Source organism: Vicugna pacos, chromosome 12, assembly GCF_048564905.1.
Source record: "Vicugna pacos chromosome 12, VicPac4, whole genome shotgun sequence".
Lineage (NCBI taxonomy): Eukaryota > Metazoa > Chordata > Mammalia > Artiodactyla > Camelidae > Vicugna > Vicugna pacos.
The window spans coordinates 8,852,582-8,878,283 of record NC_132998.1 but is presented as its reverse complement, the minus strand read 5'-3'; the positions used below and the strand labels follow the sequence as shown (position 1 = coordinate 8,878,283).

The 25,702-nt window shown below is 41.6% G+C and overlaps 2 protein-coding genes across 4 annotated transcripts in view; one reads left to right on the top strand and one right to left on the bottom strand.

The window, feature by feature from the left end:
• The window catches only part of TESPA1 (thymocyte expressed, positive selection associated 1), a 110,851-nt gene that overhangs the window by 63,510 nt on the left and 21,639 nt on the right, over nucleotides 1–25,702 (bottom strand). For all 3 annotated transcript variants that reach the window (XM_015238032.3, XM_072972689.1, XM_072972690.1), the window contains exon 3: nucleotides 3,581–3,680. The gene's annotated coding sequence lies outside the window, so the exon portion shown is untranslated. The remainder of the gene's footprint in view (nucleotides 1–3,580; nucleotides 3,681–25,702) is intronic.
• On the top strand, nucleotides 269–7,877 carry NEUROD4 (neuronal differentiation 4). The gene is made up of 2 exons (XM_006203105.3): nucleotides 269–539; nucleotides 6,873–7,877. Exon 2 carries the CDS (start codon nucleotides 6,882–6,884, stop codon nucleotides 7,875–7,877), a length of 996 nt encoding a protein of 331 aa, XP_006203167.1. The 5' UTR covers nucleotides 269–539; nucleotides 6,873–6,881.

Sequence of the window (25,702 nt, the reverse complement as noted above, 5' to 3'; positions counted from 1 at the left end):
TTCAACAACTCTCCTCCCGTACTCCCCTCTATCAACCTTCATCCCCATTTAAACCAACGAATGAATGGCTAAGCTGGACCTGACCAGAGGAGCCCTTTGAAGTAGGCGTGTCTTTCGGCTGGGGAAGGGGAGGAGTTAGGCTGCGGACAGCACTACTCCGCCCTGGACAGCTGGGAAAGCAATCAAAACTGCTGCAACTCGGAGACTCCGGCCAGAGCGCAGGAGCTGCCCAGAGGCTGTGGTCCTGAAAGCTCCACTCCGGGGAACTAACCAGAGAGAGGAGGTACTGAAGGCCGACTAAACCAGCTGCAACGGGGTATCAGCCCAAAGGCGTCCTGGAGGAGCACACAGAACTTCAAGGAAGGAGCAGAATAAGTAGCAGTCAGAGAAAACATTCCTAAGAGGCAGTGGCCGGTTTAACATGGATCGCTAAAAGCATCTCCTCCTATGATCTGGATGCTCAGGGAGACTTGGCTTCTCTGAGTCTCCTCCAGGACACAGATTCACAGAGTTCACGCCAGGGACTGCCACTGACAGAGGTGAGCCAGCGGATGGGGTGGTATGGGGACTCCTAAAGTTTCTGTGGGTAGTTCTCACAGACCTAGAAGAGAAGCTGGGGTGAGGCAAGTCTCTTCTGGGCTAAGAGAGGAGGGAGTAGGATTTACAAAAGTTGAACAGAGAAGTAGAGAGAGTCAGACACTTAGGGGCAGATATTAAAATTTTAATAATTTCACTAATTCCCATAGCACCCATCACCCAAAGTAAAGCTGAGATACTCTCGATCACTTTTATAAAATAGAGATTACAAATTATATATACCCCTATTCCCATCAAACCCATTCTTCCACTTTATTAATGCAGAAGAAAATAGCCAAAAAGTTTAACTGCTTTCCCAAAGTGGCTCAGCAAATATGTTGGAAGAATTGAGCTAGTCCACCACTCTGCTCACAGCATTTTAGGCTACACGAGGCGTGAAGGGTGTTGTGTGGCGGGGAGGGAAATGAAAATAGAATAGGGAATGAGAGAAGGTGTTGAAAAACCATGGGGATATATTCTTACCATTGCCCTCATTTGGTCTGCTCAAAATCCCGAGATAGTTGGCATAGGATGAGGGAACATTTCCTTTTCCTCAGCTTTTTCAGATGGGAAATCAGAAGAGAAAGATTGTCCACGTCTATTTTTGCCTCTTCTGCCTCTCATCAACCCACCCACCCCACAAAATGTATTCAGAAAAATACTAAAAAATGTAAAATGCCCACCTCATTTTAAAAAAAAAACATTCTACCTTTTTTTTTTTTGCGGTGGGGGAGGTGATTAGGTTTTTTTTTTTAATTCTTTATCTTTTTAATGGAGGTGCTGGGGATTAAACCCAGGACCGTGTGCATTCTAGGCATGCACTCTACCACTGAGCTATACCCTCCCCTATGCCTCGTGTTTTTTGACAGAGGGACCAGAGATGAAATGCTGAAGAAAAAGGAGGGAAAACTGAAGGACTGAGTAACTTCAGTTTACAGAGTTAACAGTTAGGATCTGAGGCTATGAAAATTGAAGGATGATATGGCTATGCTGGATAAGGGGTGTGTGTGTGTGTGTGATCAAGAGGGAAGCAGCAGAGTATATAAGGTTGAACAGGACGAGCACAGAACAGCCTCTGGCCACTTCCAGGTAGCCCAACTTGTGAGCACCCTGGTCTGCATTCCGTCTTTAGTGAACAGACTCTGCAACTCCAAGCAAGATGTTCGTTCGGTCTGTCTGGTCCTTAGGCTCCCTAGAAACTGGGCTGAATAGTCCTCTTCCTGTTGTATATAGGATTTGGCCATAGGATCAGGAGGTGAAGTTAGTACAATCAGTTTTCACAAGGAAAGACACTGTCTATCACCACAAACACACACACAAGTGCTCCGGACTCACTTATTCACCAATGGAAAATTCTCTGCAACTCAAAAATTAGTAAAAGAATAGGACGAATTCCAGGACAGCTCCACACCATAGTAATGCCCAGTGACCTCAGCCCCAGTGATAAAAGTATGGGTAGTCATAATCCTTGACTGCACAAGCATTTTTTTCTAAAACAGATCAAAAATTAAAAAAAAAGGGGGAAGGGAATTTCAAATTTGAGAGAATTGGCTAATCTTGAAATTTCACAAAAGGATCCTAAAGAAAGGGAAACATTCTGTTATATTGTATAGATGCATAAGGAAATCCAGGTTCCAAGGTCAAAGAATAAAATGAACTTTATAAGATCAGAATGTGCTCAGGGGGTGCAGGGGGGTTGTACTGTGCCTTCAGAGCCAGTATTTATTGATCTTTGTCATACTGGAGTCCGCTTCATGTATATTTTGAGAGCTAATTTCTTTTCTAGGGATTATGGAAATCTCAACGTGATACTTTGTGAAATAGTGCTATAGACTTTGTCATAAAGCATCTATCAAACAATCCCCAACCCTTACCCTTGCATAATAACTCTACAAAGTTCTTGTGTTGCACTGTCTCCTTGTTTTTCATAAACACTTTTAAATAAGATATGAAAGATAAAAATATTATTTCCATTTTGCCCCAAGGGTAAAAGAATTAAAATAATTATTTTGTGTTCATTTAATAAGTGAGTGATGGAACAGGGTTTCAGTTTCATGCTTCTTTCAATACACCTCTGAGCTGGTTCATTAACAGGCTACAGGCCATGGCAGAATTAGGTACCTGTTCTGGAAAGACTCAGGTTGGTTTTCTTGATCAAAGCTCAGAACTGCACCACACACATTTTCAACTCTCAGGTCGAAAACTGGATGTTTGTCTTTTTTTCCCCGCTAACCATTTGATGCATTGAAGGTATTTAGGTGGGAAAAGTCAAAGGAAAGTTCTTTTCTTTATCTTTGAGGAGTTCTGGCTTTTATTTCTATTTGAGAGACACCACTTCAGACCTCTGGCACTTGATTCTGGTAGGAAAGTCTTATCCCCAATATTGCTTAATGAGCAACAAAAGGAAAAATATTCAAGTGCTGAGGGTCGTCTTCATTCCACCAGAGACTCTATGAACCTGAAAATTCATGTGAAGAGCCTGGCCAACCACTGTCTCCCAATTATACAACCGAATGAAAGAGGCTAACTTCCTTCTAGAACATGGCGGCAGGGTTTTAATCAGTCCAGTAGAGGCAGCGGATAGAGCTCTGCTTCCCCAGCCTTTGTAACAGAATGGGAGCTTTGGTATTTAATTTCACTAGGAGTTTGGGGGGAGTGGGTTTATCAGACAATTTTTTGAAATGGATATTGAAATAGAGCCGCTGGCTTTTGCTGGCATAAAATCAACATTAAGGATAGATTGTAATTATACTTGTTTTGTCCACGTGGCCAGAAAAAATCATGGTGAACTTTAGGAACAATAATACCTAACACCTACATGGCATTTATGATGTCTGGTACTATTCAAAGTCTTCAAATATAGTAGTTTATCTTATAGTCACAATAACCCAATGAGGTAAGACCATTATTATTCCCATTTTAAAGAGAAGGAGACTGAGGCACAGAAAGATTATTGCCTAAGGTCACATAGCTAGTAAGCAATTAAGCTGAAATTTGAGCTTACGTAATCTTACTCCAGGCTCTGTGCTGTCCAGCCACGCTTGCGAAAAGAGAAGGTTATCAGGCAATCGTCAGATGCTCTTCTGAGCCAGTCAGAGGAGGTTCTGTCCAGGTAATAAGAGGCACAGTAATTAATACAGTCTCCTTTTACTATTCACCCATGAGAAATAATTTTTATTTTGAGTAATCAAACACGTGAACAGATTAGATAAGAAAACCCAAGAAGAAACACAAGACAAATAAATATACGGATAATGTTTTACAGCATTTAAAGTTTACAAAAATCCTTTCTCATATTTTTGTCTTGCAAAAACCATATAAAATATATCATTTCTATTTTATCAAAGAGGAAATGAAAGATCTGAAAGCTTATGCAATGTGTTTGAGATTAACAAGCAGGAATGCAAACAGCTGAGACGAGAGTGTGTGTTATTCCAGCTTCCATGCTTTTGAAACCACTATTACATATTCATGGGATTCTCACAGAGCTAATGGACCAGCACCTACGGGAAAAGAGAAAGTTCACCTGGAGCCATCTACATCCTTTCCATAGCTAGTAACAGAACAAAGATGAAAACTGGTTGCCCTTTTTATTATTTTTGCCAGTCATTTGGTTCTTTTCCTTTATACTGCTGATTTGAAAGCAGCTCTTTGACCCTTACAGAAACCATCAAATTACATTAAAGGCAAAGGGTAGTCTACTCTGTTATAATCCCCCTTTGTGATGAGTGTGAGGATTGACAGAGCTTGGCTAGTGTCCAGAGGTGCGGAGGTAAAGATGATAAAAAGCTGAAATACTGAGGCCAGGCTGGTGTCCGGTTTCAGGGGCAATTCAGGAGACTCTTCTCTCCTCTCCATGCGTGGAAGTATGACCCAGCGATAGTGATGATGATGAAGAGATGAGAGAAAGAGAAGGAACAGGACAGGGAGAAGGAAACAGGGTTAAAGAAGAGAGAGAGAGAGAGGAATAAATGGGTGAAAGTAGCAAGAAAAAAATATGGAAGAGGGAAGAATCTTGGAATATGAGTTTAAAAGCACCGCAGAGAACACGTACACTAGCCTCCCTTTGGATAATGATCACTTCCTGGTGACTTAGCACCACTGAGCCCCAGCTCCCAGTGTCAAAGTGCCTTTCTTTCTTCCTATGGCTGTGATGAGAGGAGAAAGGAGAAAGAATGTAAAACCTAGGGTATGAATTCAGAAAAACTGGTTGTATGTCCTGCTCTACCAGCTCAATGTCTTTGCACTTCCGTAACTTAATCTACCTGAACTGCGCTGACCTTGACAATGAAATGAGCATAACACTCCCATTTTCCCAAAGTTTTGCTATAAGGCTGCACAAATGTTATTATAATTGCATGTGGAACGTTAGGTTTCCCAAGCCCACTCCATCCTCTTTGGCCTCAGAGTGCACCTGCCTCTGAAAGGTCAGTGTTACTTTAACAGAAAGTTAATTAGGTCCTTCACCCTCCCTCTGGATATCTGCCTGAGTTAGAAGTGCAGCTCAGCACACAAGCCCCATCATCCATATTAAAAGTGGGATTTTCTGACTTGGCCTGGGCAGCCAGTTGACCAATAGGTTCCAACGTGTGTTTTCAATAAAGCTGCTTACCCAGGAAGCCTTATTAAGTGAGTAAGTCAAGCTGACATGATTTCTGTGCTGATTAACATGAAACCTAGGCTGTTTTTGCAAAGCAGTAACATTAATTATTTATAGGAGGTAAATGAGGTTACAAGGAAAACAAGCTCAGATTACCAGAAACAAATAAAATCCTATATTTATATTTTTAAAAGCTATGTACTAATTCCTGCATTCATTGATTTGTGGCTCAAGCCTCATGGATCAAAAAACATTTATCATGCTCACCCCTTTCTGATATACAAAGGTGACAGAGGGTTTAACATTTCAGAGAGTAGCTGATGAACCTGGATGCCCCCGATGGAGTTTATCAGATATTTTTATTTGGTAAATTATATACCTACAAATATCTCAACAAATCTCAAAACAATTCAGACTCCTCCAGAATTAAATGCAAAATGTTGACTAAACAACCAGTCTCTTCTGGTTTTCAAATAAGTGTCCTAACTGCAAATTTTTTGGTAGAAGAATTCTGATTAAACAGTATCTGTTAAGCAAGTGAATGAAAGCAGTCTATTTGTGTGTTTGTCTAAAGCCGTCTTTGCTATGTTTGCAGTCACTGTGTTCTGTTAAGTTCAAAACCTGTTCCAGACTTTTCATTTTCAGTGAAGTACTATGATAGTAGTTGCATGGAAAGTCTTAAGTAGGTTGGCTAGACCTCTGGCTCATAATTCTAGCTGCTGCCATATACTTGTCTGATGGTGGGTGTGAGATGCATGTTCAATGAAAAGAGTTCTCCCTTTTAACACGTGGGTGAATTTGAAAGATGATCAGCGGCAACTTCTCTCTCTTTTCCTGATTCTTTCTAGACACCACATCACGAACACCTCTAACACCGCTAACTAGACAGACCATGATGTGCTTACTGAAAAAACAAAATGCTCTCCTGGTGATGGAGAGAGAAATATTTCACGATCAGGTGGTGTACCAGACCGTTGTGGCACAGCTCTTTCCTAAGAGATGCCTGAAGCCAACAGTTGGCAGAGTCAGTGGGAAACATGGGATGTAGAGGTTAGATGTATGTGATACGTCCTAATAGAGACTGAGTCATCCTTTGTAGAAGATGTACAAAGTAGTCTGAATGATCTCACTAGAGTTTTTCTTTGTGTGTGTGTGGTGTAAATATACAACAGTTTAATTATTTTATTGTTTGGTATGCTTTAAAATTTTTTCAATAATTACAATTATTATTTACATATCATCTAATTATAGCTACGTTAGCATCTTCTTTCCCTTTCATTAGTTTTTCTATTTGGACAATAATTTATATGCTCATTTTATCTCCCTTTATGATCTGAATTCTAGGAAGAAAGAAAAATATGTTTTGAATGGTATATCAGTTATTTTTGCATAAAATATCCATGAGATAAAGAACCTGAGAATAAAAAGAGTTAAGTACTGGCTCTACAATGAATAATCAAGTCAATTTCCTTTCTCTATAGTTGATTTTCTTATAATATGCCATAGATAAATGAGTGACCTGGGCATTTATTTGAGTCTTACATTAGTTACTCAGAATGGAGGACTAGGACTAGACACTTATACATTGAATTCCAGTGCAAATTCTGTGCTTTATATCAAAGATATAAAAAGAAAGTTTAGTTTTAAATCAAATCAGAAATTAACAGGCACTAACCATTGCTGCTTCCTTTTCCAGGGTTTGGAAATGGCAAAAACTTATGTGAAACCCAAGGAGATGACAGAGTTGGTCAACACAGCATCCTGGATGGACAAGGGTCTGGGGTCTCAGAATGAGATGAAGGAGGAGGAGAGAAGACCAGCTGCTTATGGGCTGCTTGGCAGCTTGGCTGAAGAGCATGACAGTATTGAGGAGGAAGAAGAGGAGGACGAGGATGGGGAGAAGCCCAAGAGAAGAGGTCCCAAGAAAAAGAAAATGACGAAAGCACGCCTTGAGAGATTCAGGGCTCGAAGAGTCAAGGCTAACGCTAGAGAACGGACCCGGATGCATGGCCTGAACGATGCTCTGGACAACCTGAGGAGGGTCATGCCATGCTACTCTAAGACCCAAAAGCTCTCCAAGATAGAGACTCTTAGACTGGCCAGGAACTATATTTGGGCTTTGTCTGAGGTCCTGGAAACTGGACAAACACCTGAAGGAAAGGGCTTCGTGGAGATGCTCTGCAAAGGGCTCTCTCAGCCCACAAGCAACCTGGTGGCTGGGTGCCTCCAGCTGGGCTCTCAGTCTGTCCTCCTGGAGAAGCATGAGGAGAAATCTCCTATTTGTGACTCTGCCATCTCTGTCCACAACTTCAACTATCAGTCCCCTGGGCTCCCCAGCCCTCCTTATGGCCACATGGAAACACATCTTATTAATCTCAAACCCCCTGTGTTCAAGAGTTTGGGAGAATCATCCTTTGGGAGCCATCCACCTGATTGCAGTACACCACCTTATGAAGGCCCACTTACTCCACCTCTGAGCATCAGTGGGAACTTCTCCTTGAAGCAAGATGGCTCCCCTGACCTGGATAAATCCTACAGCTTCATGCCACATTACCCTTCTGCAAGTCTAAGCTCAGGGCATGTGCATTCAACCCCCTTTCAGGCTGGTGTCCCCCGCTATGATGTTCCCATAGATATGTCCTATGATTCCTACCCCCACCATGGCATTGGAGCCCAACTCAATACAATCTTCACTGATTAGGGCAGTAAGGCCAACATTTCAAAGCATGATGTGGACACACAGCCCATAACTCAAGTGGTTGAGCTGAAGATTCAGCAACCTTAATGGAACCCTACAGATATACATGAAACACCACAGTCCCAGTCTGTTTAGGCCCTCCAACATCTGGCGCCCTCTTTTCTCATCGCCTTCTCAAATTGCATTGATTCCTTTATTTAGGGTCCTCAAGCAAAGTTATTTGAATGTTTATAATCAGTGAAAATAGAGCAGAAGCCCTGGATCCTAGTATAGTGGTGCCAAAAACTCACTGAATGATCTATGCCAATTTTTTTCATTTCTGGCCTCTGTTTCCTTACTGATAAAATCAGGCAACAGTTCTAAGTTTAGATAATTTCCAAAGTCCTTCACAGTTCTGAAATTCTATGACTTTGGTGATTATTCCTATAAACTTAGTGAAGCTGGAAAGATTGAGGAATAACATGACATGGACACTGTGTGTGGAATGATCAAATGGAGCTGCCAAAGGAGCATAAGGTGCGTGTCTCTTGGGGACTTAGTGATGGTACTTCTTTGCATCAACCTAAAAATAGCTTCCAGAGGCTAAAATTCTAATGTGGCTGTCACTGTGAATAATGTTTTTTAAGAGATTGGCTCTATTTCTTGTTGGGCTGAAAGCTGAACTCATCTTCCTTAGTAATTTGAGAACCTTAATAGAGATCTTGTACCAACTTGATTCTTAATAACATTTCAAAAGCACTTTGCTCAGTACTTGAGGTGGGGCAAGCAAGTCACTGAAACCTCAGACTCCTATGAACGACGGGACTTAGAGAAGTCATCTGAACCATTTCTTGGCCTCTATAACCAGAGGGCCCTGGAAATTCTGAAGAAGCCAATAGAAATTCTGAAGAAGCCAAGGTGCTGCTATTGGAATCAGCAAGCCACCAGGTCACATTCGAGAGCAATACAATGGCTATTGGATACTAGCTAACTATAGATTGGGGACTCCCTTTAGCTCACACCCCTGATAGGAAAACTGCTGGATTTTCTTTGGCAAGATGAATTTCATTTGGTTAAAGAAAACATGGTTAAAACCACTGCCCTTTGTGACACTAGTATCATATTTTCTAGAAGCACAAGCGCCAATCAATTTATGGACCAAACTTGAATGTTTCCTACACACATCCAACACTTATCTCCTTCCCTGCTGACTGTTACCTCTTCCTCACTTCTGAAATACGTTATTACAAACTGCAGGTAACATTTCAACTGACCAGACTTAGGGATGCAGAAATCCAGTTCAAGGTCAGTGAATGCTTTTACCAAGTTATGTCTTCATCCCAGGTTTATCCTGATTTGCAGGATGTTTATTTTTCTCCATGTAACTCCTCTCTCGTTTATAACAGCAATCATTTTGTCAAGTTTGTTTTTTTCCAGGGAAATATGACCTGAGAAATTTCACTGTCCTGTTCAATCTGCCAGGACAATTATTTAAAACAAACCAAAAGCCTAAATGGTTTACATGATAGTAGATCATATCCTGCTCCTGCCAGAAAGGATAAGTTTAGGAAGCAGGCAGGGTACACAAATAGGCCAATGAATAAAATTGATAAGGCAGATTAGTATGTCATTTTTGACAGCTCAGCTATCCCCTAAAACCTGCCAAACTATCTGTGTATCTTGACTTTTTTTTTACCCTCCTATTTATTGTCTCCTTATAGTCTAAGCCATTTTCTTTCCATTTTGCTTGCAGCACTAACCATGTTGTATTTTGCACCCTTGGTCTATAAATCCACTTGAAAGTATCCTTGCAGAGAGATCTTAAACCCCCTCAGGCGTCAAAGTGGTTCTCCTCACCATGACTTGTCCTAGAGAGGGAACAGACAAGTAAAATGATCTATGAAGCCATCCTGCGTGCTTTCTGAGTCTACACTGGCACTCACATTTGTTAGAGACTACCAGGGGTATCTCTCCTTGAAGCTACCATTTTCCGGCATTTAAGTGTGTAGATAATGAGTGTTGTCTGAGTTATTTATTAGATGTTATTTATTTAATTTATTTCTCCCTTCCTTTCATGCAAATTCCTTGAGTTCTCCACATGTGCTTGCAAACCCTCCCTAAGACTTCACTTGAAAAGTAGCTCATCATTTGGCTTGGAATTCCTGAGTTGTGGGGTGAGGGCAAAGGAGAAAGTTAGTGCAGAGTTACTTGTAATGATTTTATAAAAAAAACAGCAATAACTTGAACGGCTATGCAAGTTAATATTTTTAGATATTTTTCCTTCACTCTAAGATGAGCCAGTTATTTTGGGGGAATCTGTTGTTTATACTTGTGGGGAGTATGGTACCCATGAACCAGCATGGAACTGTTCAGCGACAATTTATAATTGAATGAAATTTGGGAATGCTGTATAACTGGAGAGAATCCACTCTTCAACCCAGGGTGGTCTTATTCTTCTGGGGGACCTTCTCCGATAATGCAAAGCAATTATTTAAACATTTTGTAAAAAAAAAAAAAAGTTTTTCCTCCTTTTTTTTTCCTAGCAGAAATAAAGCTGTGAGTCTTACGAGACATTGTGTTGCATTGTCAGTCTTCAAAGTTTTTCTGACTCTCATCTATTAATTTTCTTGGACTCTGAGTCCCATAAGCAGCAGCAGAAGACCAGCTGGCCCGTCAGGAGGATTTGCACATCTCATATTTCAACTGATCCTGCCAGAAGATTTGAAAGGCCTAAACCAAGTAGCTAGAGGCCTAGAAACACTGATCTCTGCCACTCACATAATCAACCGTGAAATCTGGAATTGAGAAAAAAACATCTTCTCATTTACAGAAATCTAGGGTTATGGGCATTCTAAATCATCAAACATATTACTTAGATGACTTACAGAGAGGTTGAACCACAGGAAGATGAACGGTTATCCAAAATTTTGGTGGGCCAGCCAACTCTTTAAACAACTTTCAAGCATGCTCTTTGGCAACTGCTTCTTAATATCTTTTTCTCTAGATTTCTTTCTTTCAGATTTCTCTAGTTAAAATTTTCTAGGGTCCCTTCTTACACGCATGAACTGATGATGATAAAGAAATAATAATAATGATGATAAAAATAAGTTTTAATAAGGTAGAATTGGTTAATCAAGGGAGAAAATTGGTTTAAAATATTTAAGAAACAAAAACTCAGAATGAAAGTCACCCTCCCACCCCATCCTCCATCTGTTCAGAACCCACTCTCCAACTAGAAACCACTTTTGAATTTTTAGTTTACTAGTTACCAGAGATCTTTTATGCATATATAAGCAAATATTAACATTAGGTACAGTAGGTAACAATATTAAGTTACATTATCCTCTTCTTTTTCCTTCTATCACTGGTAGCATAATATAACACAGTTCTGCATACTTTGTTTACCTCAACACATACATTTAGGTATTTTCATATGTCATACAAAGTTTCTTAATTCTTTGTTATAGCTGGTTAAATTCCATGTCAAAAACCATAAGTTATGGTATTAAATGACAAAATTTAGATTTTTCTGATCTTTTGCAGTACTGAATGTACATGTCATTTATGTGTATTAAGAGAAACTTTACTTGGCAGAGAACATTCTAGAGGAATAAAGATAAACTGATAGGTACCAACAACAATCACATCTAGCTGTTAAAGAATGCTTACCATGCTCTGCCACTTTTCTAAGTGATTTACATGTCTTAATCCTCACACAATCCTTATAAGAGAGACACTATTATCATTCTCATTTTACAAATTATGAAGCTAAGGTATAGAGTAACCTGTTCACAGTCACACTGCTGGTGAATCGTGGAGCCAGGATTTGAACTAGTTGGTTTATCCAAAAGGTTTGAAATGAATCTCAGTGGTCGTTTGCCTGGTAGGGACATAAGGATGTCACATCTGCACAAGGCTAGAGCTGGTGGAAGTGGAGGTACTTTCTGACACCCCTCAAATTGTCCATATGACATATGACACCCTGTGGTGTGTATGACCCAGTCTGGCCAATACCCAAGCTCTGAATTAGAATCTGAGAGAAGACCCTCTTTCTATTGACAAAAGCTCAACTTTCAATTGTATGTTGCCTACGTAGACTATATAAATACAGGCTAGCTCACAGATCAATGCTTTGTTCCTTAAAAGTGCCCATCTACCAGAAAGCTTAAATCCATTTCACTGCTGTCATCTCACATAGCTTTAGAGTTTTAGAAAAAAAAATTTAACAAGGAATTATAAATATGAAAGTAAAATCTTTTATCAACATAGGAGCATCCTATTTCAAGATTTTTTCTTTTCTATCTAACTTTGGAGTGTAGTTTGGTGCATTAATGGCAAGCATTGACTTCAGGAGCTAATAAATGATATTTTAGTTATATAATTTACTGGTTGAATAACTTCTGTAAAATTGATTAACCTTGCAAAACCTCAGTTCTCTCAAATTTAAAATGGCAATAATAGTAATGACTTCTCACAGGGTTATACTGATGAATTAATTGAGATAAATGCCCAAAGCATATAGTAAGTATTTAATAAGTGGTATTTATTACCATCCATGTGACTACTCATTGTTATTTGATTACCTTCATGTTGGCTTTTCTCTCTGTCTCCAATGTATGCCTAGGGGGTGCTGATGGGGACTGCAGCAGGCTTAGGGAATCCACAGAGTTCTTTAGTTAAGAGAGTTGAGTCGATCAGACTTGGGTTTGAAGCTAACTGGCTGAGTTAGATGCTAACTAGGCAATTTACTCAGCATCACAATGTCTCAGTTTTTTTTCTTTACAAAAAGTGCTTAAAAATTCCACCAAATTCATAGTTGATATGAGAATTAGAGGTGATGATAATGCCAGTGAAGGTTTATCTCAGGTTCTGGCACAAGGGAAGAAATTTACTACTGTTATAATTTTTATTACTGAGAGGAGCTGGGAAGAGATGAGGAAATTGAGAACAAGAGAGCAAAGAAGATCCTTCGAATTTATACAGTAAATCATTGACTGGGGCCAATATCAAAATCCAAGGCTTTTGACTAAAACTCCCTCCACTGGAATGTGCTATTTTCTAACTCATCATAAAGACACCTTACACAGAAACCCTCAAAGGCAAACTTCCTGAATTTGGGTAAGAAGCAGCACTGTATTTTTCTTTGTTTTCTAGAAATTGGCATAGAGCTAAAAGAAGACTTGTGGTATAGCTTTTTGCTGTCATCTGACCTAGGACTATGGAGGAAAAGAATACTATTATCTCCCAAATACATAGTACTACATATTTCTTTTCTTTTTTTGTTATTTTATTTTATTTATTTATTTTATTTTATTACTTTTAAAAATTTACATTCTTTTTTACTGAAGTATAGTCAGTTTACAATGCTGTGTCAATTGCTGGTGTACAGCATGTTTCAGTCAGACATGTACATACATATATTTCTTTTCAATTCAATTGTGCAAATAGTTATTGAGCATTTCCTATGGGCCAGGCACTAAGCCAAGTGTTGGGAATCCAGAAATGAATATATGACCGTGCTTTGTAGGTTTATAGTTTGACAGTGTGTAAATTAATAAAGCATCTCTACCCTATTATCATTCAATATCGACAGCAATGTGGAGCGAGCAGTTCAAATATTACAGACGCTGTTTGGCAGAGGAAGGAGCTGATACTTGAGACATTTACTGATTAGCTAGGTCAAGCAATGAGTTCGAAGTTAAGACAGAGACTATCTGATTACAATGTTCTGTTTGTTGGCTTGTTTTAGATAAGTAACATCCTGTTCTATTTGTGGTTAAATAAAACCCATTTTCTGGGATGAGATTAGTGGATTTTTATGACAATTCTGGATAACTTACTCGTTGACTAACCTTGGGTAAATGAATTACCCCCTCAGAGCCTCAGTCGCTTTGCTAAAATTGCTAAAATTAATTACTACAAGTATTAAATAAAGCAAAGAAAATTGTAGCCAAGGTTAGGTTGAGATGCCTAGGAAATAGGGAGATGGTTGATTATAAAATCAAAGGAATCTCTTTATGGCTATTGTAATACACGTTAAAATAAAATGGTCAGTATCTCGTATGTATGTAATGAATGGATTAATTTGCTAAATGTGAACAGAAATTTTTGAAAACAATGGCTAAAACTCAAGGAAAGGAAGAAGAAATTGTTGTTTATTGGGCATACAAACCAGGTATACATTTCAAAGTTAGGTTCTCAATATTAAGTCAGTCTTCAAAATTAGCCATTTGAAGGAAGTTCCAGATAAAAGCCTGTGTAGAAATATGTAACTAAACATGAGCCCATGGCAAGCCATGTAAACCCTCTGAACTTTTTCTCATCTGTAAAATGAGATGATTGTGCCATTAGACACCTGAAGTTTCTCTCATCTTAATATTTTCATGAGCAGCAAATGCCCATTTTCTCTGACAGATTATGTATATTTTGAAAAACAGTGAATGAGTGGTGATTGAATAAAAGCTAATAGATGAAGCCAAAGTGGACTACATAACATTAAAATCAAGCTTGTGTTGGTGCTTTATGTCTTAAGGAACTGGGTGTTCAATTTATCCATTTAGATGACAATTTTATAGGCAATGAACTTATTCTCTAGAGACAACTACTGCAACATGTCTGGCAACTGAAAGGCCCAGAATCTACCCTGAGCTAAGGTAAAGTAATCAACAGTCAAACCGAGAAACTGTGTTATTCTTAGAGTTATGCCCTGCCCCCTCCCCCTTAACTGGGAAAGAGTAGGAAGATGTTGTCATGTTGTTCACTTGATTGCAAATATAGCATGTTCTCTGTTATCCATATGAATAACTCCTGTTGTAGACGACTGATGAAAAATATTTCATATGAAGCCTGTTTCTCTATGACGGTTAATATATTCCAAGTTTTAGGTGTGTGTGAGTGTGTGTGTGCGGGTGTGTGTGTGTGGTGCCGTGTGTTTATACACACATATTAATGTATCTATATTTAAATAAACATATCAAGATATATATGTATGTATGTGTATATATATTTAAAGGTATATATAGATTTTAATTGAAATATAGTTGGTTTACAATGTTGTGTTAGTTTCAGGTGTACAGTAAAGTGATTCAGTTATACATATACATATATATATTCATTTTCAGGTTCTTTTCCATCATAGGTTATTACGGGATATTGAAGATAGTTCCCTGTGCTATACAGTAGGTCCTTGTTGTTTATTTTATATATAGTGATGTGTATCTGTTAGTCCCAAACTCCTAATTTATCCCTCCCCTACCAAAGATATGTATATTTAACACATACATATTGGTACATGTTGAGAACACACACACACACATTTGAACGTACTCTAAAGTCAAACAGAAACACTTTTTGGATCGTTTGATTTTTGGCACGTCTGTAGCCTGAGTTCTTTCCTCCATTAACTTCGTGTTACTAACCGAGCTAGAAGGTTAGGCACTGGAGAGAGGACGCGAGGCAGAGCGGCAGGAAGGAAGAGGGGGAGGGTCTAGTGTCTCTGCCGGGCTGGTCCTGGAAGGGCAGCCCGATAAAGGTAAGTGCTCTCTCCTCTGAGAGCTGGCCTCCGAGCCGAGGCAGATCCAGGGCAGGCGGGCACGTGGCTGCCCCGCGGAGGGCCAGGCACAGCCGCAAGCTGCTCAGGGACTTCTGGAGCAGACGCTCCCCTGGCTCCCGCTCAGCCCACTGCTGCCAGCCGGCAGCTTCCCTCCTGCCAGACCCCTGGGCACGCTGATGGGAATGGCACAATTACCTAATCCCTGCCCGGGGAGATCTAGGACACATGCAGACAGATGGAGGACCAGGGGGATTCAGAGCTGTTTAGCATTGGAGGAGCAAAGGAGATAAGCGCTGGAAGGGGTCTGGATAATGGGCCAGGCTTAAAAGGAAGTTCTAAAGTCTCCTTTTCTTCAAGCGGCTCCCAGGCAAGCTGTTTCCTCACCTGAACAGAAGTTCTGGGAGAAAGAACCCAGACCCCCTCACTGCCAGCACACACTCTGAGAAAGGGCACTGACCCAGTGTCTGGGTTTCCACAAGAGCAAGTAAAGATGAGTATGGAAAGAAACAGAATCTGGGAGAGTCAGAGCTCCAGGAAAGCCCACATAGAGAGGGCGACACAGACTCGGAGATAGAGAGCAAGACAGCATGAGCCTGCGCGTACCGGGTCCCCCTTCCTAATTCCTCACTCTCCCATCACGCATGCCCACCCTCACCGCCGCTGCCCCGGGTTGGGCCCTCAGCATCTGTCTGGACTCGTGCAATAGTGTTCTTTTAAATTTTTTGCACGCAATGACTCCTCCTTTCAGAAATCCATTCCGATAGACAGATTGACTATCTTAGTCATGACTACCATGTCATGTCTTTGGTTAATATCCTGCATTGGTTCCTCAACCACTATAGAATGAAGTTCAGACTTCCCCGCCTAACATTTAAACTCCGTCAACCAAAATTGGTCTTGGTATGTCTATAGATAGATTGATAGATATAGATATAGATATAGATATAGATAGATACACATCACTAATTCTCCCCTCAGTTCCTCAGAAGCCACCCGTCCCACTCTCCCCACCATCTAGCCACCCCATCTACACGTGTTGCCTCTCTAGATTACTGTTCCTCTAATCAACACGAAGTGAAATTGCTCCCTTGCCTTGTTCCTGGCAATGCCCTTCTCTGGAGGGCTCTCTCCTCCATCTTGACTGAGGGAAATTCTATTTATCCTTCAAAGCCTACTGGAAACTCCTCTTTGATAAAGCCTTTACTGAATATCCCTATAATAATTATTGCAACTTTCTTTATTTTATTTATTTATTTATTTATTTATTTATTTATTTATTTATTTATTTATCTTTATGTTTATTTTATATTATTGCCTGTTCTTTCTTTATATTAATTTCTGCCTCCCTCTTTTTGATGTTTAGGGAATCATGATAATTGATTCTACAAGTAAAGTTACTATTTCCACCTATGTCTCCTCTATTGGTTTATAAGCTCCTTGAGAAGAGAGGCCATTTCATCCTCTTGTTACATTAGCACCCCCCAGTGCAGTCCTTTCCACATAGTAAGTAGAAGATAAATCATTTTGTTTTCCCTTTTGCGGAGTACTTGATCATGTGCTGGGAATTGTGATGTTAACTTTACATTCCCATGAACTCATACAACTCTGGGGGAAAAAGCATTATTTCTTTACATTTTACAAATGATGGAAAGGAGGTTCAGATATTGTCCAAATCTATTCAACTCATAAGAAGGGAGTGATGGCTTTTTGTCAGTGATTTTTGCACCAATATTCGTGTGAGTGAAAAAGACTGCAAACACTTCATGAGTTTTGTCTGCCCAGTGTCTACTATGCCATGGAACAGAACAAAAACTTGACTATAAAAAAAATTTATAAGGCGAAGCCAGACAGGCCAGTTGAAATAGTATGGAGTGAAATACAGAGATGGATAAAACTTGCTTAAGGAGGAGAGTTTTAGAGACCAGCAAAACCAGAGGAAAAGAAAATGAGCCGTCATAAAGGCTGAGTGAGTCTGAGAAAGAAGGAAGCTGAGGGAGAAAGTCTAAAAGAACAGAATAAAGGCAAGATAAAAGGAGTGAGGGTGCAAATTCTTCCAGTGGCATATCTCAAGTAATTTTGGACACTGTCCAGAGGGCCCAGGGGCTCCATGGCATTGAGGAAGGTGAGGTCCACCTCAGGAAACAGGCAGCTGCTGTCTCTGTGTGTCTCAGGCAGGAGCCGTATGTATTGGTTCCTGCCACCCAACACGCTGGGCACCACTACACTTGCCATCAAACCTCGTTGAAGGTTGCCCCTGGTTATCTGTCTTCAGGGCAACAGAAATATTGCCACCATAACTCATTTTGCAGAATAAGATAGGAAAAGGTCTCCCAAGTGCACCCATTCACCAGAAGACTTCTGCCTCAACAGGAGAGTTTCCATTTGGTCACTGGATCTATCTTCTTTAATGACAGCAAACAAAACAAGAGTTACCGATGTTGTGGATGAATCAATTTCTCTAGCTCACACAGCCATGGAGGTCTCATGATCTGTTTTGGGCTTGTGATCTGGACAAACTCTGTGTGAATTCTAGGTTTACCACATATTATCATTGACTTTGGACATGATTCATAAACTCCTAGAACTTCAAAATCTTTATCTGCAAAATGATGTCAGTATCTTGCAGGATTTTTGTGACATTAAATATAATTCTTATAATACACATACATGAGGCTTGCCACCTTATTAGTGATCCATAAGTGGTACTTTGTCATCATTATCATCAGCAGCATCCTTCCCTGCTGCACAGGTGAGATCTCCATCACACTGGGTTAATGGAAAGAGAGACCAAGAAGAGGCAGAGAAATGAGAACAGGTGACCCGGGGGGGTACAAGTAGTGTTCGTAATGGCTAAAACCATCAGGAGGAACTACTGGGTCGCAGTCTGGAGTGTGTGACTCAGCTGGAGCCTGAGTACAAAGGGTCCCTAAGCAGAAGCATCAGGGACAGACAGGGGGCAGCTGACACTGTGCCCACAGTTGGCACAGTCCAACAAGATTTTCAAGGATAAGTGAAAAAAAAAAATCAGTCCTGGGAGGGAGCACCGCTGAACCATGCTGCCCTGTTTGTGAGCAGCAGCTGCAAGCAGGGAGAGCAGCTGCAGTTGTTCTCAGAAGCCTGGATTCCCAGGGAAAGTGGGCATCAGGCAAAGCAAATGGGAGGGAGAGGCAAGCGTGGGGCGATGCCCTGGGTTCCCAGGCTGGGAGATTCCACTGCACAGAAATGAGGGGTCTGGGGTGGCAAGGAGAGGGCGCTCTGTGTGAAATGATGCTCAGTCGGACGCAGGCTGATGGATGAGTAGAGAGAGCTAGATCGGGGGTCAAGAACTTTCTGGCCATTTCTGCTCCTAGATTGTTGCATAAAAAAGGGCAGATAACAATCATGACAGCTGACCCCAAAGGAGTGCTAACCAGGTGCCAGGAAATGGTCTTCATTTTTTACATACATGAAGTAATGCAAATCTTAGTACAGTAATATGAAACCAATGCTAACATTATCTGCATTTTACCGATGAAAGTCTGAGGCACAGAGGGGAACGCAGCTCTACCGGGTCACGTAACAAGCAAGTGACAGACCTGAGATTTAACCCCAACAGTTTGGCATCTGAGCCTGTATTTTCTCTCTCACTCTCTAGCAGAGCTTTCTAATAGAACGGTCTGCAAAGACGGAAATGGTCTATAATATCAAGGACTTGAAATGTGGCTCGTGCAATTGAGGAACTGAATTTTTTATTTTATTTAATTATAATTAATTTACATTTACATAGCCTCCTACGGTTTGGTGCTATACAGTGGATAGCACAGCTTTATACTGTCTCTCTAGAGAGACAGAGCTCTATGGTTTTTAGTTATTATTGTTTTTTCCCATCTACAACTTGTGGGTTTGCACATAGGGATGGAGAATGTGTGACGGGATTTCCACCATTTCCTCCATGCCTGTCCATATGGATGCCATTAATCAAGCAGGGCTCTCTTTCCTACTGAGCCTGGACCTTCCTCAGAATCCATCACAACACAGGACGCTAGGCAGTCGCTGTGAAGGACTCCGGCTCTTCATTTGAGAAGAATGTGGTTTCCATCTCTAGGCTCTAGACAGCACCCAAAGGAAGTACCACGTTTAGGCACTGGAGGGACAGAAGACATCTCTTCTGGCTCTTAGGCATTCCAGCAGCACTGCTTCCTTTCCTCACCATCAGTGGTACCCCCAAAAGTTGTTCTTCACCCACATAATCTTTCCCATTCCGTAAGTCTAAATCTGGGGGGCCCAACTTTTGCAGTGTACTCAAGGTTTTAACCGGTTTTCTCTAACGGCCAAATCCAAGTTACTTCTGCTGCCCTAGCTGTCTGGTCTCTTGTCAACAAATATGAATGGAGACAAAGGAACCTTTTTTTCTTTCTAAATGCATTGCTGAAGAAGTCGTCTACCAGCATCCACGGTGCATCTCTGCACACCAGAAAGAGATCAGCAGATCTGAGATGAGGGAGATGCTATTTCCTGCAAACCCAGGGAAAGTAACAGCTCTCCAGGTAATCCTCAAACCAGGGTTTTGTTTTGAGCCTGAATCATCTGAATCACCTACCTTGGCATCAGCCTAAGCCTCTGGAAGCTTCAAGGCCTTATGACGTTTTCCTATTTGACATTTCAGTATTTTCCTAGTTGATTCCTAACTGGCTGCTTCTTTCTCGGCAGAAGGATCTCCCAGCTCCCCTGCCTTCCCGCGGTCTTTGGCTTGCCAAACTCCTACTTGCCTTTCAAGATTCAGCCTGAATGTCACTTGCCCTGGGAAGCTTTTCTGATCCTGCTCCCAACACACACATTTATCTCCCAGGCTGGGTGAGGGCCCCCTGCTCTGTGAGCCAACAGCTCCTCTGCCCACGCCCACCAAGTGTTTTCCTCCCACCTCTGCGGAGCGTCTAACTCACTCCGCTGCTGTGTTCCTAAATCCTTCTCCCCTGACACTGTTGACTCATCAATAGTAGGAAGATAAATTACAAACCTCTGTCCCTGGTACCTTGCAAAGAGCTTGCTATACGGCGAGAGTTTAATACATATTCGTTGGATGGACAGAAGAACAAGTGACTGAGCTAGAGACACGATCAGATTCGTGTGGCAGAGCAGCTCAGTGCTACTGACAGACCAACCCCCAGGCCAGGAGCAAGGGAGCCTGCTCCCCGGCCGCGCTGACCTTTTCTATTTTAAACAGAATAATCAAGGACAGACTCTCGCCTCCTCATTCCCCAACACCCCCACAAAATTCCAGTCATTCTAATTTTATCCTCACAGTTGCCTTTCCTCCACCCCTCCACTGGCCCCCCATCACGCATGGTTCCAAAACACTTGGCTTCTCTCTCCCTCTGCCCCAATTGTTCCTCTTTCTATAGCATCGGAATCTCATTGTCTTGCCTGCCCTCCTCCCTCCTGACCTCTCAACCGCCCATTGTTACGTATCAGGAGGGCCCGGGTGGCAGCTGGGCCCCAGCAGGGCAGACCTGGTGTCCCGAGGGCATCCCTGGCAGGTGCTGGAATACTCAACAGCCAGGCCTGATGTCACCACTCCCGACCCCTTCTGTAGGTCCCCGGCCCCCTCCCACAGGCTTCAACCCCCTTTCTCAGGAGCTGTGGAGGCCTGAAAGATCAGCATGGCTGGACAGAGGCTTAAACAGAGAAAATAGTCACATCTTTTCTCTGAAAAACCCTCAGGTCTCTCCTCTGGGCTATTGCAGTCCTGTGTGTATCCTTATCCAGTCAGACCTCCTATGTGCTATTAGCTGAAATCATCTCCAAGTACCAATTCCAATTCTGAACTTTTTGGTCACCTCCCTCTGCAAAACTCTCACTACCACATCATCTGAGACCTTCAAATGTTGGTTCAATCATTCGAAGTTATCCTCAGCGCTACCCACAAGATAGCCTCTCCCAATTCCAGCATCTCTCTTCTCTCCTGCGGCCCCTTCGAGCACTTTGATGTTCTTCCCCCACATCACGGATCCACCGTTTCCTCTCTGCAGACAGTGGTCTGCGGAGTGTCGCCAACAAACCTAGTTCAGGGCTTGACACGTAGGAAGTAGATGCTATGTACCACGTATAGTTCAGGAAGCTTACCCTCATAACTTCATTTAGCTCAAGCCCCCCGGTAACCCACTGCAGGGATATTACCATCCCTGTTTTACAGATTAGGAAACTGAGACCCTGCACTTCTTGCCCAGAATTATACAGCCAACAGGTGGTAGGACCAAGACTTGGCTTTTGTGGTTTTACATTATATGATCTGTCTATTAAAATTTATTAAATATTCAATTAAATTTGATTAATGGATTGTTAAGTTTTGATGATAATGCAAGTGCCAGGGACACAGACTGAAAGGGAGAACAGAGAACTTTAGATAATAGGATGAATGTTCCCAGTTTTAAAAGAGAAGGCTTTTCATCTCCCTGGATTCCACGAAAGGAAAAGGGAATCCGTGTTTACCTGGGCTTGGATTATGTAGAGACCTAAGAAGGTAGAGAGATTTATGAAAAGACCAGTTTTTAGGTTCTTTCACTTCCTCATTTAAATCCTTCACAGCCGTGCCTTATCCTCACCTCCGATAACACCCATACCAATGCCGAGTAATAAATGGCCCTCATACTCAGCAAGAGACCTTCACCATTAAATAGAAGTGTTTATGCGCTTGATTTTTGTCTTGCCTTCATCTTGCCCTTTACAGCCCGCACTCTGAAGTTCACAGGCCTTCTCATTGGGCAGAGGACATACTCACTAACGTGGACTTAGTCCCTGAAGTGGGTCTGGTTTATAAGCTATGCTCTCCAAGCCTCCTCAAGGCACTGATATGTGTGAATAAGATCTTTAGTAAAAATTCAACTCTAAACTTTTAGCCTTGGCTGCAGACTTAGCCATCTTTTCCCTCGCCCCCCTGCCCGCTCCGGCCTCTGTCACCAAGGGATCCTGACCAGTTCATCAAGTTGTGGGGAAAGTGAGAAGAGGGGGTTTCTGCTGGAAATAAAGAAGACAAGGAACTGAGCATGGTGGTTCGCTTCCAGTTCCCAACAGAGAGGATTGTGGGGTCTCAGTTTCGCCTGCATATTCATGGTGGCTCAAGGAGGCAGCCACGCAATTAATAGGGTAATTCCTCAATAATTTGTTCTCTGGGGAAGGCTGCTGCCTCACTTGGGGCTTACACAATTAAATCTTCAGATTCCACTTTTGCATTTGAATTGTACCCAGAGCTGAGAAATGGACAACTTGTTGGGTCCCTGGGGCAAGAGAACAGTTTTTTGAAGACAGGTAATAGCTGGAAGCTAGGGATTCTGATCAGGAGGACATACGACCTGCTCTCAGCTAGGACCTCCTCTCCTGCCAATGCCTCACCTCTGCCTTCCGTCTCCAAGTCTGGCTCTCTTCCCAGGTGCTCCCTGTTCCTGCTCCAGGGTGTTGTAGACAAATGGAGTTTTGTAAACCAAGTTATACTTTCAATAAGCAGTAGTTAATTTGTCACTTGAATGACAAATGTTTTGGAAAATTTAAAAGAGGCAGAGTCTTCTAAAGACAACCTTCTTTATTTCCCTCTTTTTCCTTTCTTAAAAGAGCTAATTGTACACTGGAGCTTCCTTAAAATAAGTCAGACCTGTATATATGTAATTACTCTGACATGACTTCACATTTTTAAAACTTCTGTGATCAATAATTGGTGATATTGGTCGTATCCCACCATTTCCCAATGCCTCGGTTTCCATCCTGGAAAATGGAGGAGGAGGGAAATGAATCTCTGTTCCTCCATACCAAGGCAGACTAGTCCAATAATAACTGAGCGCTTTTCTAGAGTAGGGGAAGGATGGCTCCCAACTGCTTTCCTAGGCAGTCAGCGGTGGTTATTATCCTAGTGATGGACAGCTAATTACATCAGGGAAAATGACTAAGGTTCAAAGAAAAGATTGTGGTACTCTTTCCAGCTGCCTTCATGCTTCCAAACAATCTGCTCACCTATATCAATAATATCCATATCACATTTTGAAGTCATGCAAGAGATGGCTTCTAATGATCCATGTCAGTAAGCATGTAGCGGCAACTAACAACAGTGTTTGATATTACCAGCCATCTTCATAGTAATTGATATCTGTTAAGTGTTCAATCATACTTGTCAAATGAATAGATTATAGGCTGAATTTTAGTTCCATTCAAATACATTTTTCATTGATGTGTGTGTGTGAAATCAAAAGCAGTCTATATATAACGGTCTAATATTTAAGGGAACTTTGCATTACTTCTTTATTTCTAATGATGATTTCAGGGTTCCTTTTGTTTGTTTTTTGGCAGGTCACTTTGTCTTGTACATAGCCAAGTTTCTCTCTTCTCTTCTCCCCTTTACTGACTATCAATAATTATTTTCCCATAACTCTACCAGTTTCCCTAGTTTAAGATTGCTGATTCAATTTTGGCTGAGGAGTTTGGGATCTCTGACCCATGGTAATCTTTATTTGGTCTCTAGCTCTTTTTGGCCACTCTTAAGGTCCAATCCTGGATTTTTCCCCATCTGTGGAGAAGCTACTGCCTCACACTGATATGACAATGACTTCAGCTTCCACAGGTTCTGTGGAAAGGTCAGATTTACAAAGTCATAGGTGAAGGAGGATATCCCTCTCTCTCCACACTGTGCCCATTTTATACACAAGACTCCTTCAGCTTATCTTCAAATCCTACTCTAGCCCCTGAATTCTCTGTGAGGCAAACAACTTGATGTCTATCCAAGACTGAGTTTAACGTTTTTATTTTGTGTGTATGTGTGCTCTGTATTCTCCCAACCCTCAGTGAACAGGGTTTAGAACAGCTTGTTGTGCATACAGAGCCTTCCCCATTTAGAATGAAATCAGTTCTACCAGATGGTAATGAAAAGGTTGTTGTAACTCATTTAGCATTTAGTCTCTCTCCTTGGATTAAAGTGAAGGCAGAGATATGATTTATTTTTTTTGTATCTTTATATTTCTCTGGATCTAGTACAAAATCTGGTGCAGAGAAGATGCAATGTGTAGTTTATGAATTCAGTAGATAATTGGTTAAATGGGCTCTTAGGCATTGGTAACGCAGGCTAAGTGGAGAAAATCTTGGTCTAATTTCTAAAGACTCTGTCATAGATTATACCTGCCATAACGTCATGCAACACTATATTGCAATAGAAAAATACCCAAGTTGGAACTTAGATCAATGCCTAATGCATCCTAGATATTTAATAAGTATTTGTTCAGTAAATGAAAAACTTCAATCATACGTTTGATTAGTACAGCAAATCATAAACTCTAACTAGGGGACATGGAGTGGGTTGTAGCAAATGTGCTGAGGAGGTTGTCAAGGCAACAACTGTATTAGACAAAGTTCATCAGACAAGGAAGATTTTATTCAAGGGTATTGCAGTAGAGGAGAGAGGCCAGATCTCAGTCTGAACTCAACTCTACTAAAACAAAGAGCGGGAGGGTTTTTAAACATTGGGGTGATCTAGGGGAACAGTACAGGGAGACATTAGGGGGGAAGTCATAAACCATCTGCTCGGTAATTAACTTTATCCAAAGTGAAAGCAAGCTTCTCCTAGCTCTAAGAAAAGACGGTAGTTTTGCAACGTGGAGCAGGCAAGCCTCCCACTGAAGTAAGGCTCCTACCTCCCTCCAAGGACTGGGAAAGGGGGCGTTCTCTTCCTTGATGACTGCCTTTCAAAGAGATGGCTTCTGGGTCCTTAAGAAAAACAGTATTGGATTGTAAAACTAGGTAAGAGGCCTTTACAAGTATCTGCATCTCAAAGGGCAGAAAAAGAATTTACAATTACAAGTCTTCTAAAAAAAAAAATGGAGGCCAGGGACCCAGGGTCAGCAGATGCCTGTCCAAACTTCAGTCAGGCTGATGGGAATGTTAAGGCTGTCTTGGTCAAGGTCGCAGATAACCCATGACTTAGTTGAACTTGCCCTGCTTTGAGAGTCTGCCCTGCTGGCTCTTAGACACAGCTCCTTTGAAAGTTATTCTGTGGCTCTGGTCGTGCCACTTAACCTCTCTGAGCAGGCTTCGGGCCAGGCGAGGATACCAGTGACGGTTCCAGCTCCTTGGCAGGTCCGCTGTGAGGATCTAGTCGCATCAGATCCGAGAACGCTTTGTAAATTACAGCGCTGCACTGTTGTACTGGGAGGAGGGGGCCGAAACTTGTCTATTTTCTTCAGATTTGGGAGCTCTGTGGCTCTGTCACAGACCCTCAAGTACCTTCTGCATTATGGAAGCTTCTACGGGAGCCTTTGCCTGGGTCCCTCGTGAATCAGAGCGG